Genomic DNA, 24,521 nt, shown 5'->3' with positions numbered 1-24,521 from the left:
TTGTAAGTAACCCGTGAGTGGAGCGAAACCCACATGTAACCTTAAAGTGGTTAGTCACCAGCGAAAGTACAATAAGTACGTGCTCAAGTGGCAATCACACAAACTTAGTAACCCACAAGTAAGGCAAAACCCACATGCAACCTCAAAGTGGCTAGTTACAAGCAAAAGTACAACAAGTACGTGCTCAAGTGATAAGCTCACATAAATTTGAACGTTTGTTCAATGCACTAGTCATTCCAAATAGTCGACCAAGAACTTGATAAAGCCCACGTGCCATGAAATGTATGCTTAGCCTAATCGTTATTAGTCCAATTACAAACAACCATTTAAAGAAAACTTAAAAGTCACTGTGGAGAACTCGTCACCCAACATAAGCCGACAGCTTATGAGACTAACAACTAAGATGTTTAATGGTAACCTATTCACCTAGTGGCCAATCATAGTTCACACAAGTGGAACTTACCATCGCAAAGCTATAGAAATTAATCCATCAAAAGCCACATTGGGCAAATATTCCATCAAAGCCACATTGGGCAAATAGTTCATCCAAGGATGTAATAAAAAGGGATTATCCCCAAAAGCTACATAAGCACAAAGGATTTACAAGATGGTAAGTCTGCAATATAATTTCATTTAATTCATTACACAATGGCAACTAGTTCGAGAACCACCAAAAATACCATCAAGTAATCATAAGTGGCAAAATAAGCCACATACAATATCGATGGCACTTACATATATAAAGTAGTCATATTAAACCAAAATAGAGATATTTGAGATCCATAGCATATTCAAATACTTGAATTTAACTCCAATCATCAATCATTTATGAATAATTACTCAAATAGAAACTAACATTTATCATTATTTCCACTGAATACTATATCATGAAATCAATAAGATAAATGAACTAAGCTAACTATCATGATGTAGAGAAGCTTGAAAGGTGATCTTCACCTTTGGTGTGGACACACTTCTCACTTCTCACTAAACACCCGATCTTGAGTCCAATACACTTCAGATCTAATCCAACCTAAGTTTATTTTAATCAATTTTGTATAGAAAGATCTCTATACCTTGAAGATTTAGATTCCACACTTAAATATGAGTCAACTCACCCAGCCCAACTAAGCTAACTCGACTCGATCGACATGCTTCGACTCGACTTGTTTTTAGCGTGGTCCAAATGAAGGAAAATCAAATCATTGAATGATTCAAGTTCCACATTAACAAATGCAATCAATATCTACAATTCTACTAAAATTTCAAACCACAACTACATAATGAATTCATTAAAATTTCTTGGATCAACTTAGTTGTGATTCAACTCGACACGAACCCACCTCTCTACTCGAACCAAAACTCAACACACTATTTCTTTTAAGATCCCTTAATAGTGTTGGAATTGAACTGAGTCAAAATGGGCCTAACTGAGCGAGTTGACTCAATGAGTCGATTCAATGAGCCGCCAAGTTTATTAAAGGAACAACAAAATCCCAATTTCATTGAAATTACACGTGCATGCAATACTGTACCTGTGAAAAATTGCTAACATGACTGAACTCGACCTGGCTTGTTATAGACCAACAGGTTAACTTAGTGAGTCGACTTGGCGAATGGATCATCTCCTTCTCTTCTCTCTTTATTTATTTATTTATTTTTTGCATTCTTTCTCTTAGGGCCTGTTTGGATGCCGGTGAGTTGGGTAAGTGGGGAGTAACTTATAGAGAAGTCACTTATAGGTGGTGTTTGGGGGAAAAAATTCACCTGTGAGTCACTTACATGAAAATCTACCAAAAAACTGCATGGGGATAGGGGTGAGAAGTCACTTCCCTATAAGTGACTTTCACCTATAAGTCACTTATAGGTGAAAGTCACTTACAACTTAAAATAACTTACAGGCATCCAAACAGGCCCTTACTTTTCTTTCCTTTATTTTTCTCTTTTTCTGGAATGTCCAGTTGGGGCGTTAAACTCCACAAAACTTGGCTAAACTCACTGTGACTCAACGAATCAACGAGTTAGACTTGGAAATCCAATTCTCTCTCTCTCTCTCTCTCTCTCTCTCTCTCTCTCTCTCTCTCCCTCTCTCTCTCTCTCTCTTTCTCTCTCTCCCTCTCTCTCTCTCTCTTGTTCCTCTCATTCTCTCTTATTCTCTTACTTTCTCTCCTTTCTCTCAACCAGAGCTCTCTTTGGCCAAACCAGAGTTGAATTCAGCTCTACGTGGGTTGGGTTCGACTCGCCCCACCCTCTCTTCTCTTATTCTTCTTCCTAATCTTCCCCATTTTTTCCTCATTTTTTCTTTACAAAGTCCAGCAATGTCTGGACTCAGATAGAGCTCGATCAGACCCGCCCAGACACACTAGACCCAACCTGTAACTCAGTCGAGTCGAGTCGTTGTGGCACGGCAATGAACGTCTCTTTCTTCCTTTCATCTCACCATCCTAACCTCTCCTCCTGCTTCTTCCTTCTAAATTGGACCTTGGACTAAACCAGGTCTAGAACTACAGCGATTCAGTGAACCGAAATAAAGGCTTAAACTCGAGCCAGTAGAAAGGTTTGGCGAGGAAGAAGACCCGCTATTAATGTCGGATCGCCATCTGATGGGTTTTTCTTCTAATAAACTGTTGTGGATTATTTGAATGAGCTCCATAGAGCTTGTGGACGATTGAAATCGAAAACTAGGTTGGTGGTTTCGAAGGCAGAAGGTTTCGACTTGGTTTTGAAAAAAAACCAGGAAGAATAATTGGGGTTATGGTTTCTCTCTACATAGCCAGGATTTTGGAATTATCTGGAATGTTATATCCTAATTTGGATGACCTGGATTGATTTGGAGTTACTTCTAGAAGCACATGAATGGTTGGGATCAAGCCAGCGAATGAAATGGAAAGATTCTTTTCACGTCTTACTTTAGTTATGAAAAGCCTTAATTCTATGACTATAAATGAATGGCTAGGATGCGATGGACGACTGAGTAGGATTGGAAGAAAATAACCCACTTGGATTTCCAGCGCGACAGGAAAAATCGAATTTCTGATTTTAAAAAGACTTATCCTATGCAACCTGTTTACACTCGTACTTGTGTGTACACCCGTGCAAACTAAGGTACAAGACCATCTAGATTTTGGTTGGAGCCCTCAACCGAACATGATGGATGGTTCAGATCATCCAGTTGGGTGATCATGGTGGGCCATGGCTCATCAAGAACCGACAGTCCGTTTGAATCACAAACGGCTAGAGAGAGAGGAGTATTCCTCTTTCTGGAGAAATTTATGACTGTATACCCCAGCTTTTTCCCACCATCTTTTCTAAACGCTCTCAGACTTTACTTTCCTAAATTAAACCATTTTGTATGGACATACTATTTGCAAACGACAACACCTTAGTGGCACCGTGAAATCTATAGCTACTAATTATAACCGTAGCCATTGGAAAACATGAAATTTGCCGAGGTAAGCATGAAATTCAACGAGGCAAACCTAAATGTAAGGGTATTTTTATTTACAAATAGTATGTCCATATAGAATGGTTTAGTTTGGGAAAGGAAAGTTTGGGAGCGTTTAGAAAAGATGTTGGGTAAAAGGTGAGGTTTATAGTCGTAGATTTCTCCCTCCTTCCATTTTGTTCGAGTTAAACCTGGTTTGACCAACCTAAGGGTTTAGTACTCTGCGGGAGAACACTGGGTGGTGTACATTCGGCCTAGTGTGGGGTCCACCATGGTGTGTTATCGAGATATCTACATCATCCATATGTTTTAACTGATCGTGATAGGACAAATCCAAAAATGAAGTAGTTCAGAACATTAGTGGGCCATATGCTTTTGAAAACATTTGGGAAGACGTCCACAACCGAAATCTTATTATGGAAATGGGTTGATTGGACTCAAGGTGTGTCACGCCCCAAATCCGAAGATCAGACTCACAAGAATCCCGATCGCCGAATCCGGTGCCGATAGCTTCCGTAGTACCCCATTCTTGGCTCCCAGTGCCCATACGCCAGATTTCGATCCCGAGATCCTACAAGGAGGATTTTCCAACGCACATTTATCTTTTAAGAAGCATAACCACAAGTTTACCCAAATCACAAAGGTAACATCATCATCATATATCCACTAATATAAACATTTGAATACAATATCGAAAGGGAAATACATATATATATATAGATATATATATATCAAAAATCAAAGATCCTAAAAATCATTGCACGCTCCAAGCTCAACGCTGCTACGACCTGACGCCACCTACACGTATCTATCATGCATAAGCTTATAGAAAGCTTAGAGGGTGGTGAAAGTGTGTGCGCAAGATAAGTGCCAAGTATATAATACAATGTCATAAATCATAAAATATCGAAAATACTGGCAAGATCATGAATCATACGATATCAAAGTAAGCGGAAACATTGATAATTCCATAAGTATCATCAGCCTTATCCAGGATATGCGATGCAAAAACGTAATAAGACAATATCATAAACTGAGGAAGCAATGTAGATCAGTTATGCAGTGCGGAAACATAGTAAGACAAATATCAGATACCGAGTCCACGAATACCATCAAGCTTAATCAGGTTATGCGATACAGAAGTACAGTAAACCGAATGCTATGTGCTGAGGATGCAATGCAATATGTAATGCGAATGAAATGATCAAGCTGGAGTGTGAAGTCGGGATGATAGTACGTAGTATTGCAGGCTACGGGGTCCACTGCAAGGACTTCTATCTAAACTAGTCTCATACCTAAATTTAGATAGTCAGACTCAATGTGGTAAACTCCTGATCTTAGGTCAGTCACGCGAATCCTGGTCATGCGAAGGTACACGTAACAAATAGTTGCACACCACCAGCCCAAGTGGATAGTGAGTGAATGAATGAATAAGTATGAAATTCCTGCTCAATAAGTCCACATATCAGTATGGTTCCTCTCTGGAGAATCACCAGGGTCTATTACACTCCAAACCAGATTGTTGCCCCATCGCGTGCAACAAGGTAAGTGGAAGAGACCTCACTATTCGTCTGCCAATATCGGGCCCAGCTTGTCAATAACGGACTCATTCCTTGAGCTGGTCAGACTCAGCCTAGCATTCCCCCTCCTCTCGGGCAAGTAAGGCCGTACCCCCTTCCAACCGACCACGACACAGTGGGATACGCAGCCTAACGATATACGCCCCTCATGCGCTCATACATCCACTCGGTCTAGACGTTAGAGCAACCTCTAGAACCAAAAGGGTTCTGGGACTTTCACCTAGGGATATCTATAGTAACCCATATTGAACAGATTTTCGGTGTCTCATTTGGCCATCCACGATATACCTGTGGAGGCTACGGCCCTGATGTTGCTAGGGTGTACGGTAGTCATATCATAAAATACGAGATGCATGAGTCATACCATCCAGTCATGCACCAAACCTGGGCGTACCGCGCGCTCATGTGGGGCAACTCCGCCTATCAGGGAGTCCCATAAACAACCTACCCTATGGCATATGCAATGGTCAACCACACCTCATAACAAACATACAGATGATGCGTATGGGCATGTGTCATAATGCTATGCTGTCACATACTCATAATCGGTATCGATAACTGACACTGATAATCAGTATCGACAATCGGCCTCAATAATCGGAAACAGCCTCGATAATCGGAATCCACCTCGACAATCGAAATTGGCCTCGACAATCGGTCTCGATAATTGGAATCGACCTCGACAATTGGAATCAGCCTCGATAATCAGAATCGGCGAGAATGGGCCTAACAAGGCCTAAGGGAAGGTCACAATGTGGACATTTAACCATCATCGCCCATCAATGTGGACATTTAATCATCATTGCTCCCAAGGAGTGGCCCACATAGAGCCAAACATATCGTAGGCCCATAACCTCATATAAGGACCTAATGCACATCACTATGGGTCTCACTCATGGGCCAAATACTCATCACAGTGGGCCTCGGCACATGGGCCATGATTACATCACATCGGGCCTCGTCATATGGGCATCACATACATCACAATGGGCCACAATACATGGATCTTATATACATCAAATGGGTTGCACTATATGGGCCTCATATACAACACATCGGGCAGCACCACATGAGCCTAATACACATCATTATTGGCCGCTCACACGGGCCTAACACACATTACTATGGGCCGCTCACACGGGACCAATACATCACTATGGGCTGCATCATATGGGCCTAATACACATCACTATGGGCTGCTCACGCGGGCCTAAACACATCACTATGGGCCGCTCACACAGGCCTAATACACATCGTTATGGGCCGCATTACATGGGCTTAATACACGGCACTATGGGCCGCTCAAATGGCTCTAATACAAATCACTATTGGCCGCTCAAATGGGCCTAATACACATCACTATGAGCCGCTCTCATGGACCTAATACATATCACTATGGCCCGCTCAAATGGGCGTAATACACATCACTATGAGCCGCTCTCATGGACCTAATACACATCACTATAGGCCGCTCAAATGGGCCTAATACACATCACTATGGGCCGCTCAAATGGGCCTAATATACATCACTATGGGCCACTTCACATGGGCCTAATACACATCACTATGGGCTGCTCAAATGGGTCTGATACACATCACTATGGGCCGCTCTCACGGGCCTCGAATACATCATATGGGCCTTAACATATGAGCCTCAAACATGGGCCATAAATACATCAATCAGGCCTTGCCCATGGGCCTCGAATACATCACAGTGGGCCTCGAATACATCACAATCGGCCACAACCCATAGGCTTCAAATACACAATAGGTGAGCCCTACACATGGGCCTTATACACAACAAGTGGGCTACATCAATGGACCACACTAATGGACCTCAAACACATCAAGTGGACCATATCACATGGGCCGCACCAGTGGGCCTCATATATAACAAGTGGACTGCATCCACGGGCCAGAAATATATCATAATGAGCCACAACATATGGGCCGGAAATACATCTTAATGGCCCTCACCACTGGGGCCTCGTATAACTCAAGTGGACCGCATCAATGGGCCTCACCACATCACATTGAGCCTTGTCAAATATGCCTTATACAATTCAGATTGGGCCGTTTGGATCAAACATATACATCACATGGGTCCCACGTCCCATGTGGACGGATGGATGGAGTGGATATAGAATAAATACATCAAGGTGGGCCATATTGGATGGCATAGATAAGACACAAAATCAAGGTGGGGCTTCATCAGCACCATCCAGATATGGACGGTGGGGATACAAAATACATACGGCAAGGTGGGCCCCACCATAACGTTTATTTTCTATCCAATCTGTCCATACGGTCACACAGACCTAGTTAAAGAGGAAAAACAAATATCATTGATCCAAAACTTCTGTACTCCTAAAGAGTTTCAATGGTGGATGATCAATCCCCACTGATTTCTGCAGTGTGGTCCAGCTGATGGATGGCTGAATCTAACACACATTTCATGGTGGGTCCCATCCAGATGGATGGCCAGGATGAAGCAAATATCCTAGGCGGGACCCACAGAACTTACTGACGCAAGTACAACAGCTATTTGCTGTGGGTACCAGCCCACCGTCCATCAGATGGACGATTTGGATGAAGAACAGATGGATGGTGGGGGTATAAAACATATACATCATAGCATGGCCCACGGTGCTCACGGCTGCACGTACAGCAGCTGTTGCAGCAACTGCTGGCCCACCGTCCATCAGACGGACGGTTTGGATTCAAATAGATGGACGGTGGGGATTTGACCCACTTGCTAACGTAAACACATCAGCTATATGCTGGTGTGGCGGTAGACCAGCCAATCCTCTTTCACGGTGGGTGGGTCCCACGTGCTGGGCTCAGCACGGTGTGCTTCCACCTGAGATTTGCATCTGCCTCATTCACGCCCATGGCCTGGGGTCTTGGATGAACGGTGTGAATGAAACACGTGCCTCATGTGGGGCCCACAGAATCTGCTGACGTCAACTGGGTGGGCAGCAGGCCCACCATCCAGATGATGGACGGTTTGGGATATAACACATACATCATGGTAGGTCTCACATCCACCGTCCAGATGGACGGTGCACATACATACATCATAGAGGGTCCCACGTGACAGGTGGGTCCACACGTGTGGGACCCACCATCCTGGAAAAAGCTGGTAATTGTTTTCTCCCTTCTCCAGGGCCTATTCAGGAAGGACGACCTGGATACAACGCGTACATGGGGTGGGTCTCACCATCCAGATTTGCTGGACGGTGTGGATTCCACCCACTCATCTGATGGGTCCCATCTAGATATGGACGGACGGCTGAAACACATGCATACGAGTGCATCCCACGTCCAAATCTGCTGGACAAACGGACAGCATGGATTCCAGCCACACATCAGATGGGTCCCAGTTAGATGGGCAGACGGTGTGGATGAAATCCACACAGGTGGGTCCCATGAAACTTGATGACATTCCTGTAGCAGCTAGATGATGCTGGGCTGCTGCCCAGCAACCCAACAGATGGGCGGTGCAAATTAGGTGGGTCCACAAAAGGGAGAGAGGGAGAGAGGGAGAGAGAGAGAGAGAGAGAAACGGATGGAGGAGGGGCCCCGCCACTATGGGCCCCTCAATACAATACATACATCAAGATGGGTCCCATCATATGTGGGCCATCAATCCACAAATCAACTTGAAAAAAACACCCACCTTTGATCTTCTTGGACTTCTTCTTCCATCAACGCATCCTAGAGTTCCGAGAGACGCATTTCAACGAGGGAGATGATCTTTGGATGGTGGGATTGAAAGGTAGGGAGGTGGACCACACCTAGCTTTCTCCTCTCCCTTGGACGTTGGATTTTCATGGGGTTTACTTGAAAATGAAGAAAAATGAGAGAGAAAGAGAGGATGGGATGTAAAGAGAGAGATGGATGGGTGAGTGAGTGATGGGTGATGCGTACTTTGACATGTAAGGGATGGGTTGCTTTGACTTTGGGGCTGCTTGGGATATGGTGTTGTACTTGACATGTGAGGTGATTGATGGGATTGACTGATGGGATATTTCTATTGGATTTTGCAACGCACAGCGTTTTCCTTGAACTAAACGCATGGCCACATCTCCTAGCTCAAATATCGCCTCAGCGCGTGAGATGTGGCGTCGGAACCACGGCAACGGCATGGTCGTAAGGATACAAGTCTCAAGTCGAGCCGACTCTAGAATACGGAATACGACTCAGGATCGCACGCAAACGCCGATTATAGATCGCGGGTCGCTGGAATTCGATCGAGAAGACCGCAGAAGCCTACGGAACGGTACGGGCTAGGATACGGGTCTCACAAGGTATGTCCCATGATTTGACTTAAGATCCATCAAAGTTAAGGGTTCATTGAATTACCCAGTGAACGGTTTAGATCAATTGAAGGACCTTGGATGGCGATTTCTTGATTAAATGGTTGGAAGATGTCGGAATTACAATCAATGGTTAGGTGATTTTGATGATGTGAAACAAATGATTCTTGGGGTCCCTTAGGATCATACGATGTAAATGCATGGGCAGACTCTTAAATCGGTGGTCAGTTCACTTAACAGTTTGATTGTTTATAAACCATCGATTAGTGGTCCTAGGGTCTCTTAGAGATGTCTAGATGGAATTGATCTACATGATCCAAAATAAAAGATTGTATTGATGTGAATTTTAAGTAGGAATGATACATATTTGATTTAATGGTAGATCTTGTGAGTTTAGTCTCGAACCTGGTAATGTACGGTTCAATTTTAGTATGATATGATGGTCCATCTTAAGAACCAACAGTTGACATAGGCAGATTATGAATTATCAAATGATGGTAGATAACGTAGGTTACACACAGATCTTTACACTAATATGCTCAATTAGATGATTAGGATAACACCCGAGTACTGAAAAGTATAGGGTGTTACACTATCGGATTGGGGGATATAATGGTCTAGGTCCCACAAGGGTTGAGGGTCAATCCGTTTTGCTAACCATATGATCTAATTGTGTCATGTGTTCTATAACTTACCAGAAATTTGCCAACTTGGGAATTGGATGTCCTTGGCCGTTACCTTTGATTTCTCAATTTGAGTACTTGTCCGTGCATGTAATCACATGCGTTTGGGATCAAAATGAGTGATTCTGAGTCCACCAAAACCACCCCGACCACGAGAAATGATTAATTTTGGGGAACATGGATAGAACCCGACGGTGCCGCGGCCAAAAAAATATTTTGTTTGACAAACCCCAGCAATGTCATCTCTAGCTCGACGATGCCGCCGTCAAAATCTGGACAACAGTCGGTGATGCCATCAACACCTATTCAAGTCACGGACGAGATCGGTCGTCAAGGGAGTGAATGCTGCTGGTTGAGAGGTTTGGGGCTTTGGTGAATCTGAAGGAGTTAGAGGATTGTCATCTTGGGCTGACATTGACACTTGTACACGGTTTCAAATGATGCTTTGGTGGCGAACCCGCGAATGATTTATGGGCGCAATGGTTGCAGAATGGCCCGCTACTTCCCTACAATGAGTTTACTTTGCAATCTTTTTATTTTTTATATATATTTTGTGTGTTTTTTACTTTTTTGAATCAGTGACAATTGGAATGCTGGATGCTCGCGAGAAAGTACAAAGACCGATTTACACTAGAATGCAGGGTGCAAAAAGGGAAATAAAGTAGACCAGTATAAACTATAATGCAGGATGCTCGCAAGAAAGTAAAGGGACCAGTTTGCATTGGAATGCTGATGCAGACAAAAAAGTAAAGTGGACCAATATAGATTGGAATGTAGGATACTCGCGAGAAAGTAAAATGGACTAATTTGCACTGGAATGCATGATGCATGCAGGAATGTAAAGTGGACTAATGTAGATTGTGCTCGCGATAAAGTAAAAGGGTTTGCACTGTAATATATGAGGTAGGTAGGAAAGTAAATGGACCACCATACATTGAATTGTTAGCGAGTTAGTGTGTTAATGGGAGACAGTATTTATTGGAATGTTATAAAACATGATACGAAAAGTAAATAAGACTAGTATTCACTAGAGTATAGGAAAATAAATGTGCCAAATTTATATAATCCCCAAAAATTGAAAAATCATTCGACAAGTGTCGTTTAGTGAGTCCATACTCTTTTTCATTGTACGATTGATAGTAAGATTTTGTAATTCAAACTCGATAGGTTCTTACGTAGGACCTAGACTATTGTTTAGGGCTAAATTGATCAGGCATATATGTGTACGTGTTAGTATCTATGAGAGCCTCTAGCGAGAGTAAATGTAAGTCATTGGACTATGACTGCAGTTGTCGGTTAGCTTATAGAAAACTAACTAAAGTCTCTTCAGGGAGCCTCTGGCGGGAGTGTACACTATATAGGTTATTATGTAGGACCGCGGTCCTTGTGTAAGGTTGTAAATATTAGATGTGAACTTAATTTAAACCCTTTGATAATGAAATCCAATACACTCATGGGTTGAGTGCATTCGTCAAGAGTGTAGAAAAACCAAACCACTATACATGCTCGTGTTTAAGACTATCTTTTGAGCACTTGTTTAATTATGCTTATAGATTTAAGTTGATGTATGTATGATTAGATGAATACTAGGAGTTAATAGTTAGCACATCCCTCTACACATATGTGCATTATCATTTTATAGACTAGTTGCTTAGCATGTTGCATCTATTGCAGTATATATAATTGGACCCATTATTGGTTTGGAAGCCTTAATATTAAATATCTTTACTTAGGCCCCGTTTGTTAAATCTGAAGTTTAAAGCCTGAATCTGAAAGCTGAAGCCTGAATTTGAAATCTGAAGCCTGAATCTAAAATCTGAAGTCAAAAAACATGTTTGGTAACTATGACTGAAGACTAAAAATTAAGTACTGAATTTGAAACAATCTATTTGTTAACAAACATCTGAAATGTCTGAAATATGTTAATTTGACACATTTGCCCCTATCAATCTCTTGTTTGGAAATGCTTTACATGCTGTCCATATATTTTTCCATATCATTTTATAGTATGAGACCAAAAATGAGGTATATCCCAATCTTAATTGGACCACATTACAGGAAACAGTGTTGAAGAGCTTTATCCATTGAAAACCTTTTGGGGCCATTAAAGTTTTGGATCAAGCTTATTTTTAATTTTTCACTTCATCTGGGCATGTATGACCTAATCAATATATTGGATGTCAAATAAACAGTACAGTGGGCCCTAGGAGGATTCTAATGGTGGATATCCAATCACTATTGTTTTCCTATGGTGTGGTCAACTTGAGATTTATATCCCTTTTTTTTTTTGGGATAGAGATATAAAATGATATGTAAAAATGGATGAATGGAATGGATGAAATACATACATTATGGGGGCCATCGAGCACCGACCACCACCAACTGGGCTGGTGGCAGGGGGAGTATCCAACATAGATACATGTCGTGCGAAGAGGAGTGGACGCGGATTTCCTGCAAAAGCCTTTTGTAGTAAGTTCCAGTCGCTGGGAACTTAGGTGGGACCCACCATAATGTTTGTCAAGAATCCACTCTGTCCATCCGTTTTGTGAGATAATTTTTGGAGATTAGACTAAAATTCAACAGGATCCAAGACTCAAGTGGGCCGTACTAAAGGAAAAGATATTTAGGGAAATTCCTACCGTTGAAACCTCCCTGATTCGACAGTGATGTTTACATACCATCCATACCATTAATAACGTCATTCCTACTGGGATGAACTGAAAACACGGATATTAGCATGATTCAAAACTTCTGTGGCCCCATGAATATTTCAACTGTGGACGTTTAATCATCACGTTTTTGGCCCACTGGAGCATTGGATACAGTTCATCTTTGGCCTCATGTCCTAAAATGAACTCAATCAACGGATGGACGGTGAGGATTTCTCACTAACATCCTAGTGGGCCCCACCAACGTTCCCAATGTAGGAACTTCTTGTGAAAGGAAATTTGCATCTGAGACGAGCGGAAACGGATTGGCTACTACCGGCTGGTGGTCGGTACTCTGTGGGCCCCACCATGATGTATGTGTTTCATCCATACTGTCCATATATTTTTATAGATCATTTTACCATATGAGACCAAAAATGAGGTATATCACAATCTCAATTGGACCACATTATAGGAAACAGTGTTGAATGAGTTTCGACCATTAAAAACATTTTTGCATCCATAAAAGCTTTGGATCAAGCTGATTTTTGTTTTTTCCCTTCATCTAGGACTGCATGACCTAATCAATAGATTGGCTATCAAATAAACAGTACAATGGGCCTTAGGAGGATTTTAATGGTGGATATCCAATCGCTATTGTTTTTATGTGGTGTGGACCATGCGAGATTTATATACCTTAATGTTTTAGATCATGCCCTAAAATGATCTTTAAAATTGGATGAATGGAATGGATGAAACACATACATCATGGTAGGGCCCACAGAGCACCGACCACCAGCCCAGCAGGGGGAGTAGCCAATCCGTTTCCGAGACGAGCGCCGATGCTCCTCGAGGTCTGAGTTGTACGAACGGTTCAAAGAGATCAAAGTTAGATGGGCCCTACAATAATTTATTTATTATATCCACACCGTTCATCAAATTTTTAAGATCATTTTAGAGCATCATCCAAAAAATGAATAATATCCAAAACTCAAATGGGCCACACCAAAAATAGCAGTGGGATAATGATTTTCACCGTTAAAAAATTCACAGGGCCCACTATAATGTTTATTTTCCATCTAATTTATTCATAAGGTTAAAAATATCTGGATGAAGAGGAAAAATAAATTTCATATTGATCTGAAACTTCTGTGACCCTAAAAGGGTTTTAATGGTAGACGTTCAATCACCCATTGCCTTTTGGAGTGTGGTCCAATTTATATTTAGATTTGTCTTATTTTTTGGCTCAAGCCTTACCACGAACTCGCAAAATGAATGGACAGTTTGGATATAACAAATATGTCATGATGGGACCCACAGAACTTGCTGACGTCAATACACCATCCAATCTGCTTCCCAATCCGTCCCAGCAGCGGATTGCGTCCTACCCCCGGCCTGACGGATTACTGTCTCTCATATTATTTTAATATAAGATTCAAAAGATGAGACAGGTCCACAACTACAGTGAACCACACCAAAGGATGCTGCAGTGATAATGACATCTACCATTGAAACCTTTCCAAGGGCCACTGTGATGTTTTTTTACAATCCAACCTAGTCATTAGGTCATGTAGACATGGATGAAGTGAAAACACAAATATCAGCTTGATCCGAAACTTCTCTAGCTCCCAAGAAGTTTTTAACAGTGGACGTTCAATCCCCACCTTGTGGTCCAATTAATCATTTGACCTGCTTCTTTTATTAGCTCACACCTTAAATGATCTAAAAAAGTTGATGGACGGTGTGGATCAAACACATAAATCATGGTGGGGCATAAAGAAGTTTCACAGGTTAATTAAAGGTTGATTTTATATTTCACAAACAATTTAAAAGATAAATTTGCCGTAATAACTTGAAAAATGATACTTTTGGAAGCAAAAATTTTTATTTAATAAAAAATCACGAAGCGCATTGCGCGTTCGCCATTAAACTAGACTCCTATCACAGAAAGAATTCAGTGAAAAACCACTTAGCACTTTCCATCTTCCACGTTAACAACGCATTAACAAACACCACTAAACATGGAAAATTTTCCCAATTCCGCATTAAGTGCAAAAATTAAGTGTTAACAAACACGGCCTTAGTTTATATTAACATATTAGTTTAAATAAGCAATTGTGTGTTAATTGAGAAAAAAATATTTAATATTAATTACCCCTTTAGGATATAGCATCCATTCCATAGCTCCACCAAGCTTCTGCATGTAACTATGGTATCTTACATCAATTGCAATTTCATGTTGTATCCATACTATCCACCCATTCGAAGAGATCATTTCAAGACATGAGCCAAAAAATAAAGTAGATATCTAGAGTTTTAGTGGACTCGTAATAGAAAAGTGCAGATAGGGACGCCCACCGTTTAAACATTCCTAGGGCCTACTATGGTGTTGAGATCCAAATTTGTTCATGAGTCCACATAGACATGGGAGAAGTGAAAACATATTATTTGATTGAAAATTTTTATCCCCCTGGGGAGTTTTTAATGGCAGGTGATGAATCCTTTATATTTTCTGCGGTATGTCCACTTGAGCTTTGGATTTGCCAATTTTTTGGTTTAAGCTTTAAGATAATCTATTCAACTAAAATAATCTATCCAAATGGATGAATGGTGCGGATACAACGTATGCATCATACATCATGGTGGCCTCACGGAACTTGAAGTCACTTCAGCAGAGACACAGCTACTGAAGCCGTCAGTAGCTAATCCGTGTCCGGTCCAAATAGTGAGATCACCTAATCAGCGGACGCAATTTTGCGCACGTGTTATTGTCTACGTGCAAGGAGACTGTAAGTGCACCCGAGCGAGTGCACATGGAAGCTATAAATACTCTCAAACCAGTTGATATTTTCGTCGTCGATCTCTTCTCTCTCCCTCTAAACATGCCCGGCTGCAGCATCAGAGCCCTGTGGATCCTCAGCAATCAGGACTCCGTCGTCTTCTCCAGGTAACAGGAATAATTTCTAGGGTTTTTTTACACCTTTCTAGAAAACGCATTCGCTACTTTTTTGGTCACCTTCTAGATCCAGAAATCGAGAATTTTAGGGTTTTTTCATCCCTCCCCATCCCAGATCTAGGGTTTCGACTCTTGATTCCTTTTTTGTCCTGAGAAATTGGTTGCTCCCTCCAATTTGGGAAATCTATAGTTTCCGCTTTGATCTCTCCTGAGAATGTAGTGTTTCTGTTTGAATTCCCTTTTTGGATGAAAAATAAGGGTTTTGGGCTCGAAAAGTTCATTTTTATCATCTGCAGCTGGATGTCCGGTATGCATACGGTACACGTACAAGTAGTTGTAACATTTGCGGAATTTCCAATTGATGATCTGGACCATCTGTTCATTCAAGCCCACTCTCTATAGGCCATATTACAAAAATGACACTGATCTGATGAAGACAAGCATTCGATCAATATCATGCAAACTGCATGGCCAAGATCCTTCAACGGAAAGTGTCCAATCATTAGCTCGAATCATTCACCCTTATTATAATAAAGGATCACTTTGTTCAGATAAGATGCTGCTAATCATCCAATATGGCTTGTACAGTGGAAGGTTACAGCAAGAAATGGCTAATGTTGAGATGGTTAGAAATAATCCGATAGGTATGATTGTTGCTAATGTTGAGATGGTTAGAAATAATCTGATAAGTATGATTGTTGCATTGTGACCTGCAACACCCCCAAAAAAAAAAAAAAAAAAGAAAAAAAAAATTCGTCATCACCATCACCCTGATCCTAGCTGATTTTTTTTACATGAATCTTGAATCTTGTTTGCCATTCGACTGTCTATGAAGGACCACATCCTCAGTTAAACTGTAGCCCCCCCCCCCCCCAACATCCTTTTTGCCCATCCCTTTACCCTCTTATAACCTTCAACTTGAACCGACCCACTCCTAATTGGTGCAATTCCTGGTCCCCAATACACATGTTCAAACCATTTGAGTCTACTTTTCCTCATCTTATTATCTATTGGGGTCACTCTTAAGTTCACTCCAATGTATTAATTTCTATTTCTGTCATTCCTCGTCTTGCCACTTGTTCTTATCAATATGCACATCTCCATTTCATTCACCCAGTTCCAATTCTATAAGCGACATCCTCAAACACTCCTTTCTTATTTTGGGTACTTTTTGGCTACTAGTCTTAGCTAATTCCTTTTTTTCCATACCTATTTCTTCCAAAAATGTAATTCACATTGTCCTGCTAATTTGAAAATCTTTAGATTCTAAACCATCTTCCGATAGTTCTAGCTGTGTGTTTATCCCTCTTCTTGTAGATCAAAGCTATGGGGTTGTTTTATGCTGGTAAAATCCTTAGTTGTAAATTACAGGTAAACACTTTACAGGCAGATGTAAGGATGGAAAAATTTGCTTGTAGTGTTTACAGCTTGTAAACACTTTACAGGCAGGTGTTTGGATGGAAAAATTTGCTTGTAGCGTTTACAGCTTGTAAACACTTTACAGGCAGGTGTTTGGATGGAAAATTTTGCTTGTAGCGTTTACAGCTTGTAAACACTTTACAGGCAGGTGTTTGGATGGAAAAAATTTGCTCGTAGTGTTTTAGCTTGTAAACACTTTACAGGCACTTGTGTGGATGGAAAAATTTGCTTGTAGTGTTTACAGCTTGTAAACACTTTACAGGTGAACTCACCCCTTTTTCCAGGCAAAAAGGTATGTTTCAGACTGCAGGTAAAGTCTTTACAGCTGAAAAGAAATTATATGTAGTAGAATACAATGGTTGATACCACAATACTTTCCTCCATTTGTCTAGCATTCTTATAATTATGTCGAGCAACTTAGTTAATCAAAATAAGCCAATCTCTAAAGCTCTACTGATATACATTGATCCTAAGGTATCTCTTACTTTCATCTTACTCAAATCTTATATCACTTTAGATATCTGAATCCTACGGAAGTATTTGTGATCCTTGGCCTCATTTGAGTTTATGATTCCTCTTTCCCTAAGCTCTCAAGATTGTTGTCATTTAACAAGTTTAAGAAATAACTACAGCTCTCTTCATTTTTGTAACTTTGATGTCATCTTTCTCACATTTTCTTGTCCCTAATCTATTGTAAATATCATCCATGGTGTGCCGTAAAGGCCGTTACATAAAGGTAACGGTGGCAGCCGTTACATGTTACAGGGTCGTAATGGCCGTAACAATTGTTATTGAAAAAAATGACCTGTAATTGCCGTTAACAGCACGTTACATCCCCTATAAAGGCCATAATAGTCCCGTAATGGTCTATTACGGGACATATACGGGTTTTTCATACTTTTTAATTAACATTACGGGACAAATATAGGTTTTTCAGGGTTTTTTCAATAAAAAAAAAACTAGAGACCCATTATGCCCCGTATCGTAAAGGTAACGACGGTGGCCGTTACGACCACCGTTACCGTTACGGAACACCTTGATATCATCATGTCCCTTAAGTTTAGCCTTGTTTACCATGTTCTTAGTTTTTCTTTTGGCATTTCTGTATCATTCTAAATTGTTTTGATTCTAGTCCCTTACCAAGCCTTGTAACAATTATCGTTTCTCACTAATAGGCTTTTTGGACCTCATAAAATTTCCACTAGGTTTCCTTGTAAGAGTGTCCTTCTCCTTCAAATATTGCTTGAAGTTCTTTATCTCTGTCTTAATGCACCCAACCATCTCACTCCACGTAATATTAACTTCTTCATAAACATTACACGTTCTTTCTTTTATCCATTAATTCCAAAACGACATTGTTTTCTCTCCTTTTAAACTCCACTCATACATAGACACATGCATAAACACACAAAAGTCAATATTCTGATGGAGTTGATTGTACTACAGTACATTAAGCTTCTATGGGGCTCACTGTGATGTGTGTATGAAATCCACTCTGTCCATTGGTTGTGACCCTCATGTTCACGGTACATCCCAAAAAATGAGGCCGATCTAGAACTATAGTGGGCCACATCATAGAAAGTAATGTAAAGGCATTCCTTGAACCTTTAAAATCATGTGGTATGGCCAGTGTTTGTAATATTGATACTATCGGCCAATATATTGGCCGATATTATCGTTATCGATGTCCTGCAATACGAAACCCCTAAGAAGTCCTTCAGAAATACAAAAAATCCCCGAAATCCTGTGTCGTGCGATATATCGCACAAATATCGTAAAATATCACGCGATATCAATTATATGTTGGCATTTATTATGATTTTTCCCTTGATTGTATGCACGATATCTGTCAATATCGATGATATCTTCTTGTAGCCACCTACCATTCCGCAAATATATATATATATATATATATATATATATATATGAAAAAATATTTCTTACCTTAAAATCGGTTACGTATCGGCCGTAACGGTTGATATTGTTACACGATATGGCCCTGAAACTGGACACCTCCATTTTTTGGGTTTGTAATGGTCATTACGGGCCATAACGGCCGTTACGGTACCATAACAATTGTTACGGGCCGTTACGGTACCGTAACAATTGTTATGGGCTATAACCCTAAAGAAAATGGGAAAAAAATGAAAAAAAAACATACTTTTTTTCCCCCTTTTATTCTTCTTCTTCTTCTTCTTTTTTTTGGGCTGTTGCGGTTGCGGCGGCAGCAGTTGTTGCTTCCCTTTTTCTTTCTTCCGTCCGTCCGTCCCTCCCTCTTTTCAGTTCCTTCTCTTCTTCACCCTCTTTTCTTTTTAGTCTCTCTCTCTCTCTCTCTCTTCTTTTCATTTTCCCTCTTAGAAAACATGAATGGACCCACGCACTTAAATTTTTTTAATAGTCTGTAGTGCATGTAGCACAGTGGACTTGCACTGTTTTGTTACTTGGGGCCCACCTTGATTTATGTGTAGTATATCCATGCCGTCCATCAATTTTTCAGGTTCATTTTAGGGCATGATCCTTAAATGAAGGGATCTAAATCTCAATTGGACCACGCAGTTGGGATTGAATGCCCACTGTTAAAATCTTCCTAGGGCTCACTATAATGTTGATTTTCCATCGAACTTGATCCCCCCAAAAAAAAAAAAAAAAAAAAAAAATCTTAAGGAAATTTTAATGGTGGGAATTAAATCCTTATTTTGTGGTCCACCTTAGATTTGGATCAGCCTCATTTTTTGGACCATGCCCTAAAATAAGTTGGCAAAAAGGATGGACCACGTGAAGAGGGATGACTGACCGAAGCATTATGACAGGGAAGCTCCGAGTTATCTCTTGGCGGCGCAGGGGTTAAAGATCTTAAAGATATGGATACAGCTCTCCTTGGAAAGTGGATTTGGAGGCTTGCTGCTGAAGACGACAGTCTCTGGCGTTCTATTCTAAGGGGTAAGTACGGCAGCTGTTCTGATGGCTGGTGGCTGAAAGAATTACTGTCCACCAAAGTCACCCACATATGGAAGGAGATTATGAGAACGAAAAAGGACGTTCTGCCTAACATAGGCCTCATCCTCGGTAATGGTGAAAAAATTCGCTTTTGGGACGATGTCTGGATAGGAGATCAACAACTAAAACTTAGATTCCCTCTCTCCTATCGGATCTCGATGTCAAGAACAAGGTTTGTTGTTGATTTCTTTCATTTTGCTGGAGGTAAGGTTGTCTGGAATGTGAATTGCAGAAGAAATTTAGAAGATTGGGAGGTTCCGGACTATATAGGCCTATTGGAATGTCTCTACTCCTCATCTCCCTCAACCTCAGAAGATGAAATTTATTGGAAACCAGAAAAGTCGTCCCTTTTCTCAGTCCGCTCCCTATACATTCAGCTGCATAAGCAAGAATTTGCACCTAATTCCAATCGCTCTTTTATTTGGAAGTATGTTGCCCCTCCGAAAATCATCATATTTGGCTGGCTGGTAGGAAAAAAGAAAATTCTGACCATAGACAACCTCATCAAGAAAGGTATGATCCTCCCCAATATTTGTCTATGTTGTAAGCGTTCGGAAGAGATTGTCGATCATCTTATGCTTCACTGTCAGTTTGTTCACTCCATTTGGGTTGAGTTCATGAACATTTTTAATATAAGTTGGTAGCGTGGCACGGAACTCATTTGGGTAAGACGAAAACTACTATCTGGAGAATGGTGATCCTGGCAGTGTGGTGGTCTATTTGGGGGGAAAGAAACAACAAATGCTTTAGAAATCTCTCCAATTTGGTAGGATCTGTGGCGTCTTCGGATAAGCGGCTCATCATAGAATGGGCTCTCCATGTTAAGGATCTATCGGGCCCCGACTTCTTTTTTTTGGGTGTGTAATTTGGAGGTCTGCTTTCTCAGCAGCCTCCCCTCTTTCTTAATGAAATCTTTTCATCTTTCAAAAAAAAAAAAAGGATGGACCACATAGATATATAACAAATGTATTGAGGTGGGCCCCACTTTTAAAGGGATACTCACTAGTGGTCCACCGAAGATTTAGATCTACCTGAAATTTTGGACCATGCCTTAAAATGAGTTGGCAAAACGGATTGACGGTATGGATATACAAATACATCGAGGTGGCCTGCCTGGCCCACTAGTGGTCCACCTGAGATATGGATTTACCTCCTTTTTTTCCAATGCCTTTAAATCAGTTGCCAAAACGGATGGATGATATGGATATATAATACATAATCAAGTGGACCCCACGTACATGGCTCTAAAAAATTATACGTGAGGTACATATCAATTCAAAATTAACCAATTGGATTTTGAGACCATTGTTGCTAAGTCACAATCCCAAAATTAAATTATTTGAACAATTTTCACCATTAGTTTGTAGAGGCTTGTTTTTTGAAATAGGACCATTTGATATTTTTCATTTTTCACTATCCAATAAATGTCCACCAATCCATTAGTGGGACAAGTGCCAATATATTGCATTAATTCGAGGCTAGTTTAGGGCATCAAATGGTCCCCAAATCAGCTCTGAATCGGCAACACTATTTACCCCAATTTAATTTTAATTTTTTAAAAGATTTATGGGGGAAATTAATATCAAATTGTTAGGTATATGAATTACATAATAGGATACAAAAGTCCCTAAACTATATATATTGAAATGAAATGTATGTGAGTCACGAAGTATGCAATGCACTAGCACTATAACTAAGGGCTTGTTTGATTTTCCAATTCGGTGGTAAATGTAGTGTAAATGCGTAATGATTATTTCCTTATGTATTACTGCACTCTTCCCTGTATTTGATTTAACTGCTTACTTTTTGAATGTAAAAATCGAAAAGGTTGCAAATAATTGTGGGTCCCACTGTGATGCATGTCGCTTATCCACATCGTTCATCCATTATGCTGGCTGAATTTATGGCATGAGCTAAAAAATGAGGCATATCCAAAGCTCTAGTGGACCACGCCACAGAAAAAAGTGAATCAAACACTTACCGTTAAAAACTTCTAAGGGCCACTGTTTCTTTTGGTGTGGGTCACTTGAGTGTTGGATCTACATAATTTTTTGGCTCATGTCTCAAAATGTTGTGGTAAAACAGATGGACGGAACAGATATGTCATATACGTCACTGTGAGGTCCAAAAATTTTAACTAGCACTTTTGAACTGGTTTCTAAGCCAGGAATTCCCAAAATTTTCCAAACGGGTGAAAGTGTCATAATTACCCATTTACCGGGTATTTACACTTACATTGAAAAATCAAACAGGCCGTAAAAGGAAAACTTGAAAATATAAGATGTTTTGCTATTACATTCATTATAGTAAATTTATATAGATATTATATAGTTAGAAAACTAAATATAAAAGGTTTGCAATTAATTACAGGTTGTCAGGTTCATAAATCCATCAGACAACCCGACATAGCATTCTCACCAAAGATTGGACCGTTACACCACCATAAACATGTTCAAAATTATAAATGAATGCATATTTGGAATATTTAGAATATTCAGGATTTAATGAATATTTTTTCAGATTTTTCTGACAAAATAAAAATAAAAATTCAACTGTTACATACCTCGTATTGGCTGTTATGGCTCCGTATCGGCCGATACGGGGCATATCCGTATCGGTAACGGTGGGGATCGTTATGCCCACCGTCACCGCAACGGAACACCTTGGGTGCAATGCCATACGCATACCAAGTAGGCTCCACACAAAGAAGTGCAATGCCATATGGATACGCCCCGTATCGGTTGATATGGGGTGTATCCGTATCAGTAACGGTGGGGACCGTTACGCCCACCGTTACCGCAACGGAACACCTTTGGTGCAATGCGATACGCATACCAAGCAGGCTCCACACAAATAAGTGTTGTAGAACAAACTAGTCTCTAGCATTGCATAGGAACCAGCTTCCCAAAAGAAGAAAACGTGAAAAAATGCCAAAAAACACCTAAATTTTCATTCAAAATATTGAATGAAATAAAACTCGTCAAGGGAGATCAAGGGAAAGAACATACCTCTATTGGGCTTTATAAGAGATTCAGTCAATAAAAAATAGAAAAATTGTGCTTCATAGCTGTACGGACGTGAAAAGGGAGTAACTCAATCTCTCCTTTGTTTGGGTTCCAATTTTCTTGAAAGTTTAATTTTTGTCTTCAATGTTTGTGTAGATTGAGAGAATTGTAAGGGAAATTTGGGCTGGAGGTGGTCTGCTGGTGAAGTCGTGAAACATTTGGGCTTTTGAATCCCTTTTTTTTTTGAAATACTTATAAAGGTTAGCCTCCTATGTTAGTTCTACACCATTTAAAAATGGTTGTGACTCTTCAACTGGACACTTGGCATAGTTGTATTGATGGCCATTGCCTGGTAGGGGTGATTCTAGTTATATGCTCCATAAAGGCATACACCATAAGACATAGGTGTGATTCTAGTCATATGCTCCATCATGATAGGACCCACAGTTTGGATGGTCTAGATAGATGTACATAAGTACCAGACTACCAGGTGTGAGGAGGGAGTCACCACTATTTTTAATTGGTGCTGAACTAAAATAAAAGTCATAGACCGAAAAATGTAAGTTTTCTAAGATTTAAAACAGAATCACTGTAGCGTACAATCTCTTTGCCATATGCGACATAGCTTATAGCATACGCTACACCCAAAAATAGTGTAGGCTACAGTGGATTGTGGTATATTGGTGTGCTACATAGCGCGAAAGCTACACCATGCTATGCACACTATTTAAAACACTAGCATTCCTTTCTAATTGTGCTTCCTCATCTTTCCACTCCGTCCATTTCAACATCCCCATTCCAGCTATGCTTGCTGTATGAACCTTGACTTATTTATGCCACATATGGGGCTTTTGATGTAATATGGGTCTTTACTTGCTGCATATGTTCATTCTTTTTGGACATGTTGCAGGAGGTTTCCGGTTGTTGAGAAAAGGTGGCGTTTGGCTTGCAAGAGAGAGAACAAGAGCTCTAATGATGAGAATCTAGGCCACGCTGTATTGCCTTTACTTCCCACAGATGTGGAGTTGGCTTCTGCATTTGCTGAGAGGAAGAAAAGGTTAGTGATAGATAATTTATTGATTACTTTATTTTGCTAGTGAAGTTTATTTTGTTAATTACTTCCTTCAGGGTCTAATCATTGGATATGGAAATTTGAAAATAGCACCACAAAGAACATGTCATATCTGAGCTTATATATTGTAAGATCACTACAGAAACTGTTGCTAGTGAAGTTTAATTGTCCTATTTATTCACAAATTTCCATGTCTAACCCAAGATCTTTTTTGTGACTTTTTAAGTATGATGAAAAAAAAAAGCCTTTTCTGATTAATACAACACAAATAATTGTATTTGGTGCTCTTTAGCATAATCATGGACCATCATAAATAGAATCATTCTCTTCTTCGTTTCAGTGTTACCAGGGCCATAATTTATGTTTTTCCTGCCTACTGTTGGAAGTGTCAACAAGT

General features: G+C 40.4%; 1 protein-coding gene across 2 annotated transcripts in view; it reads left to right on the top strand.

Moving 5' to 3' along the window:
- The first annotated feature begins 15,496 nt into the window (after positions 1-15,496).
- LOC131231848 (AP-5 complex subunit mu) overlaps positions 15,497-24,521 on the top strand; it is a 41,920-nt gene continuing 32,895 nt past the window's right edge. For both annotated transcript variants that reach the window (XM_058228153.1, XM_058228154.1), the window contains exons 1-2: positions 15,497-15,622; positions 23,963-24,109. In XM_058228153.1, the coding sequence (XP_058084136.1) occupies positions 15,558-15,622; positions 23,963-24,109 (212 nt within the window). In that variant the 5' untranslated portion in view covers positions 15,497-15,557. The remainder of the gene's footprint in view (positions 15,623-23,962; positions 24,110-24,521) is intronic.

This window comes from Magnolia sinica, chromosome 17, assembly GCF_029962835.1.
Source record: "Magnolia sinica isolate HGM2019 chromosome 17, MsV1, whole genome shotgun sequence".
In the NCBI taxonomy this organism is placed as follows: domain Eukaryota; kingdom Viridiplantae; phylum Streptophyta; class Magnoliopsida; order Magnoliales; family Magnoliaceae; genus Magnolia; species Magnolia sinica.
The sequence above is the reverse complement of the archived record's forward strand: the minus strand, read 5'-3'. Positions and strand labels throughout refer to the sequence as shown.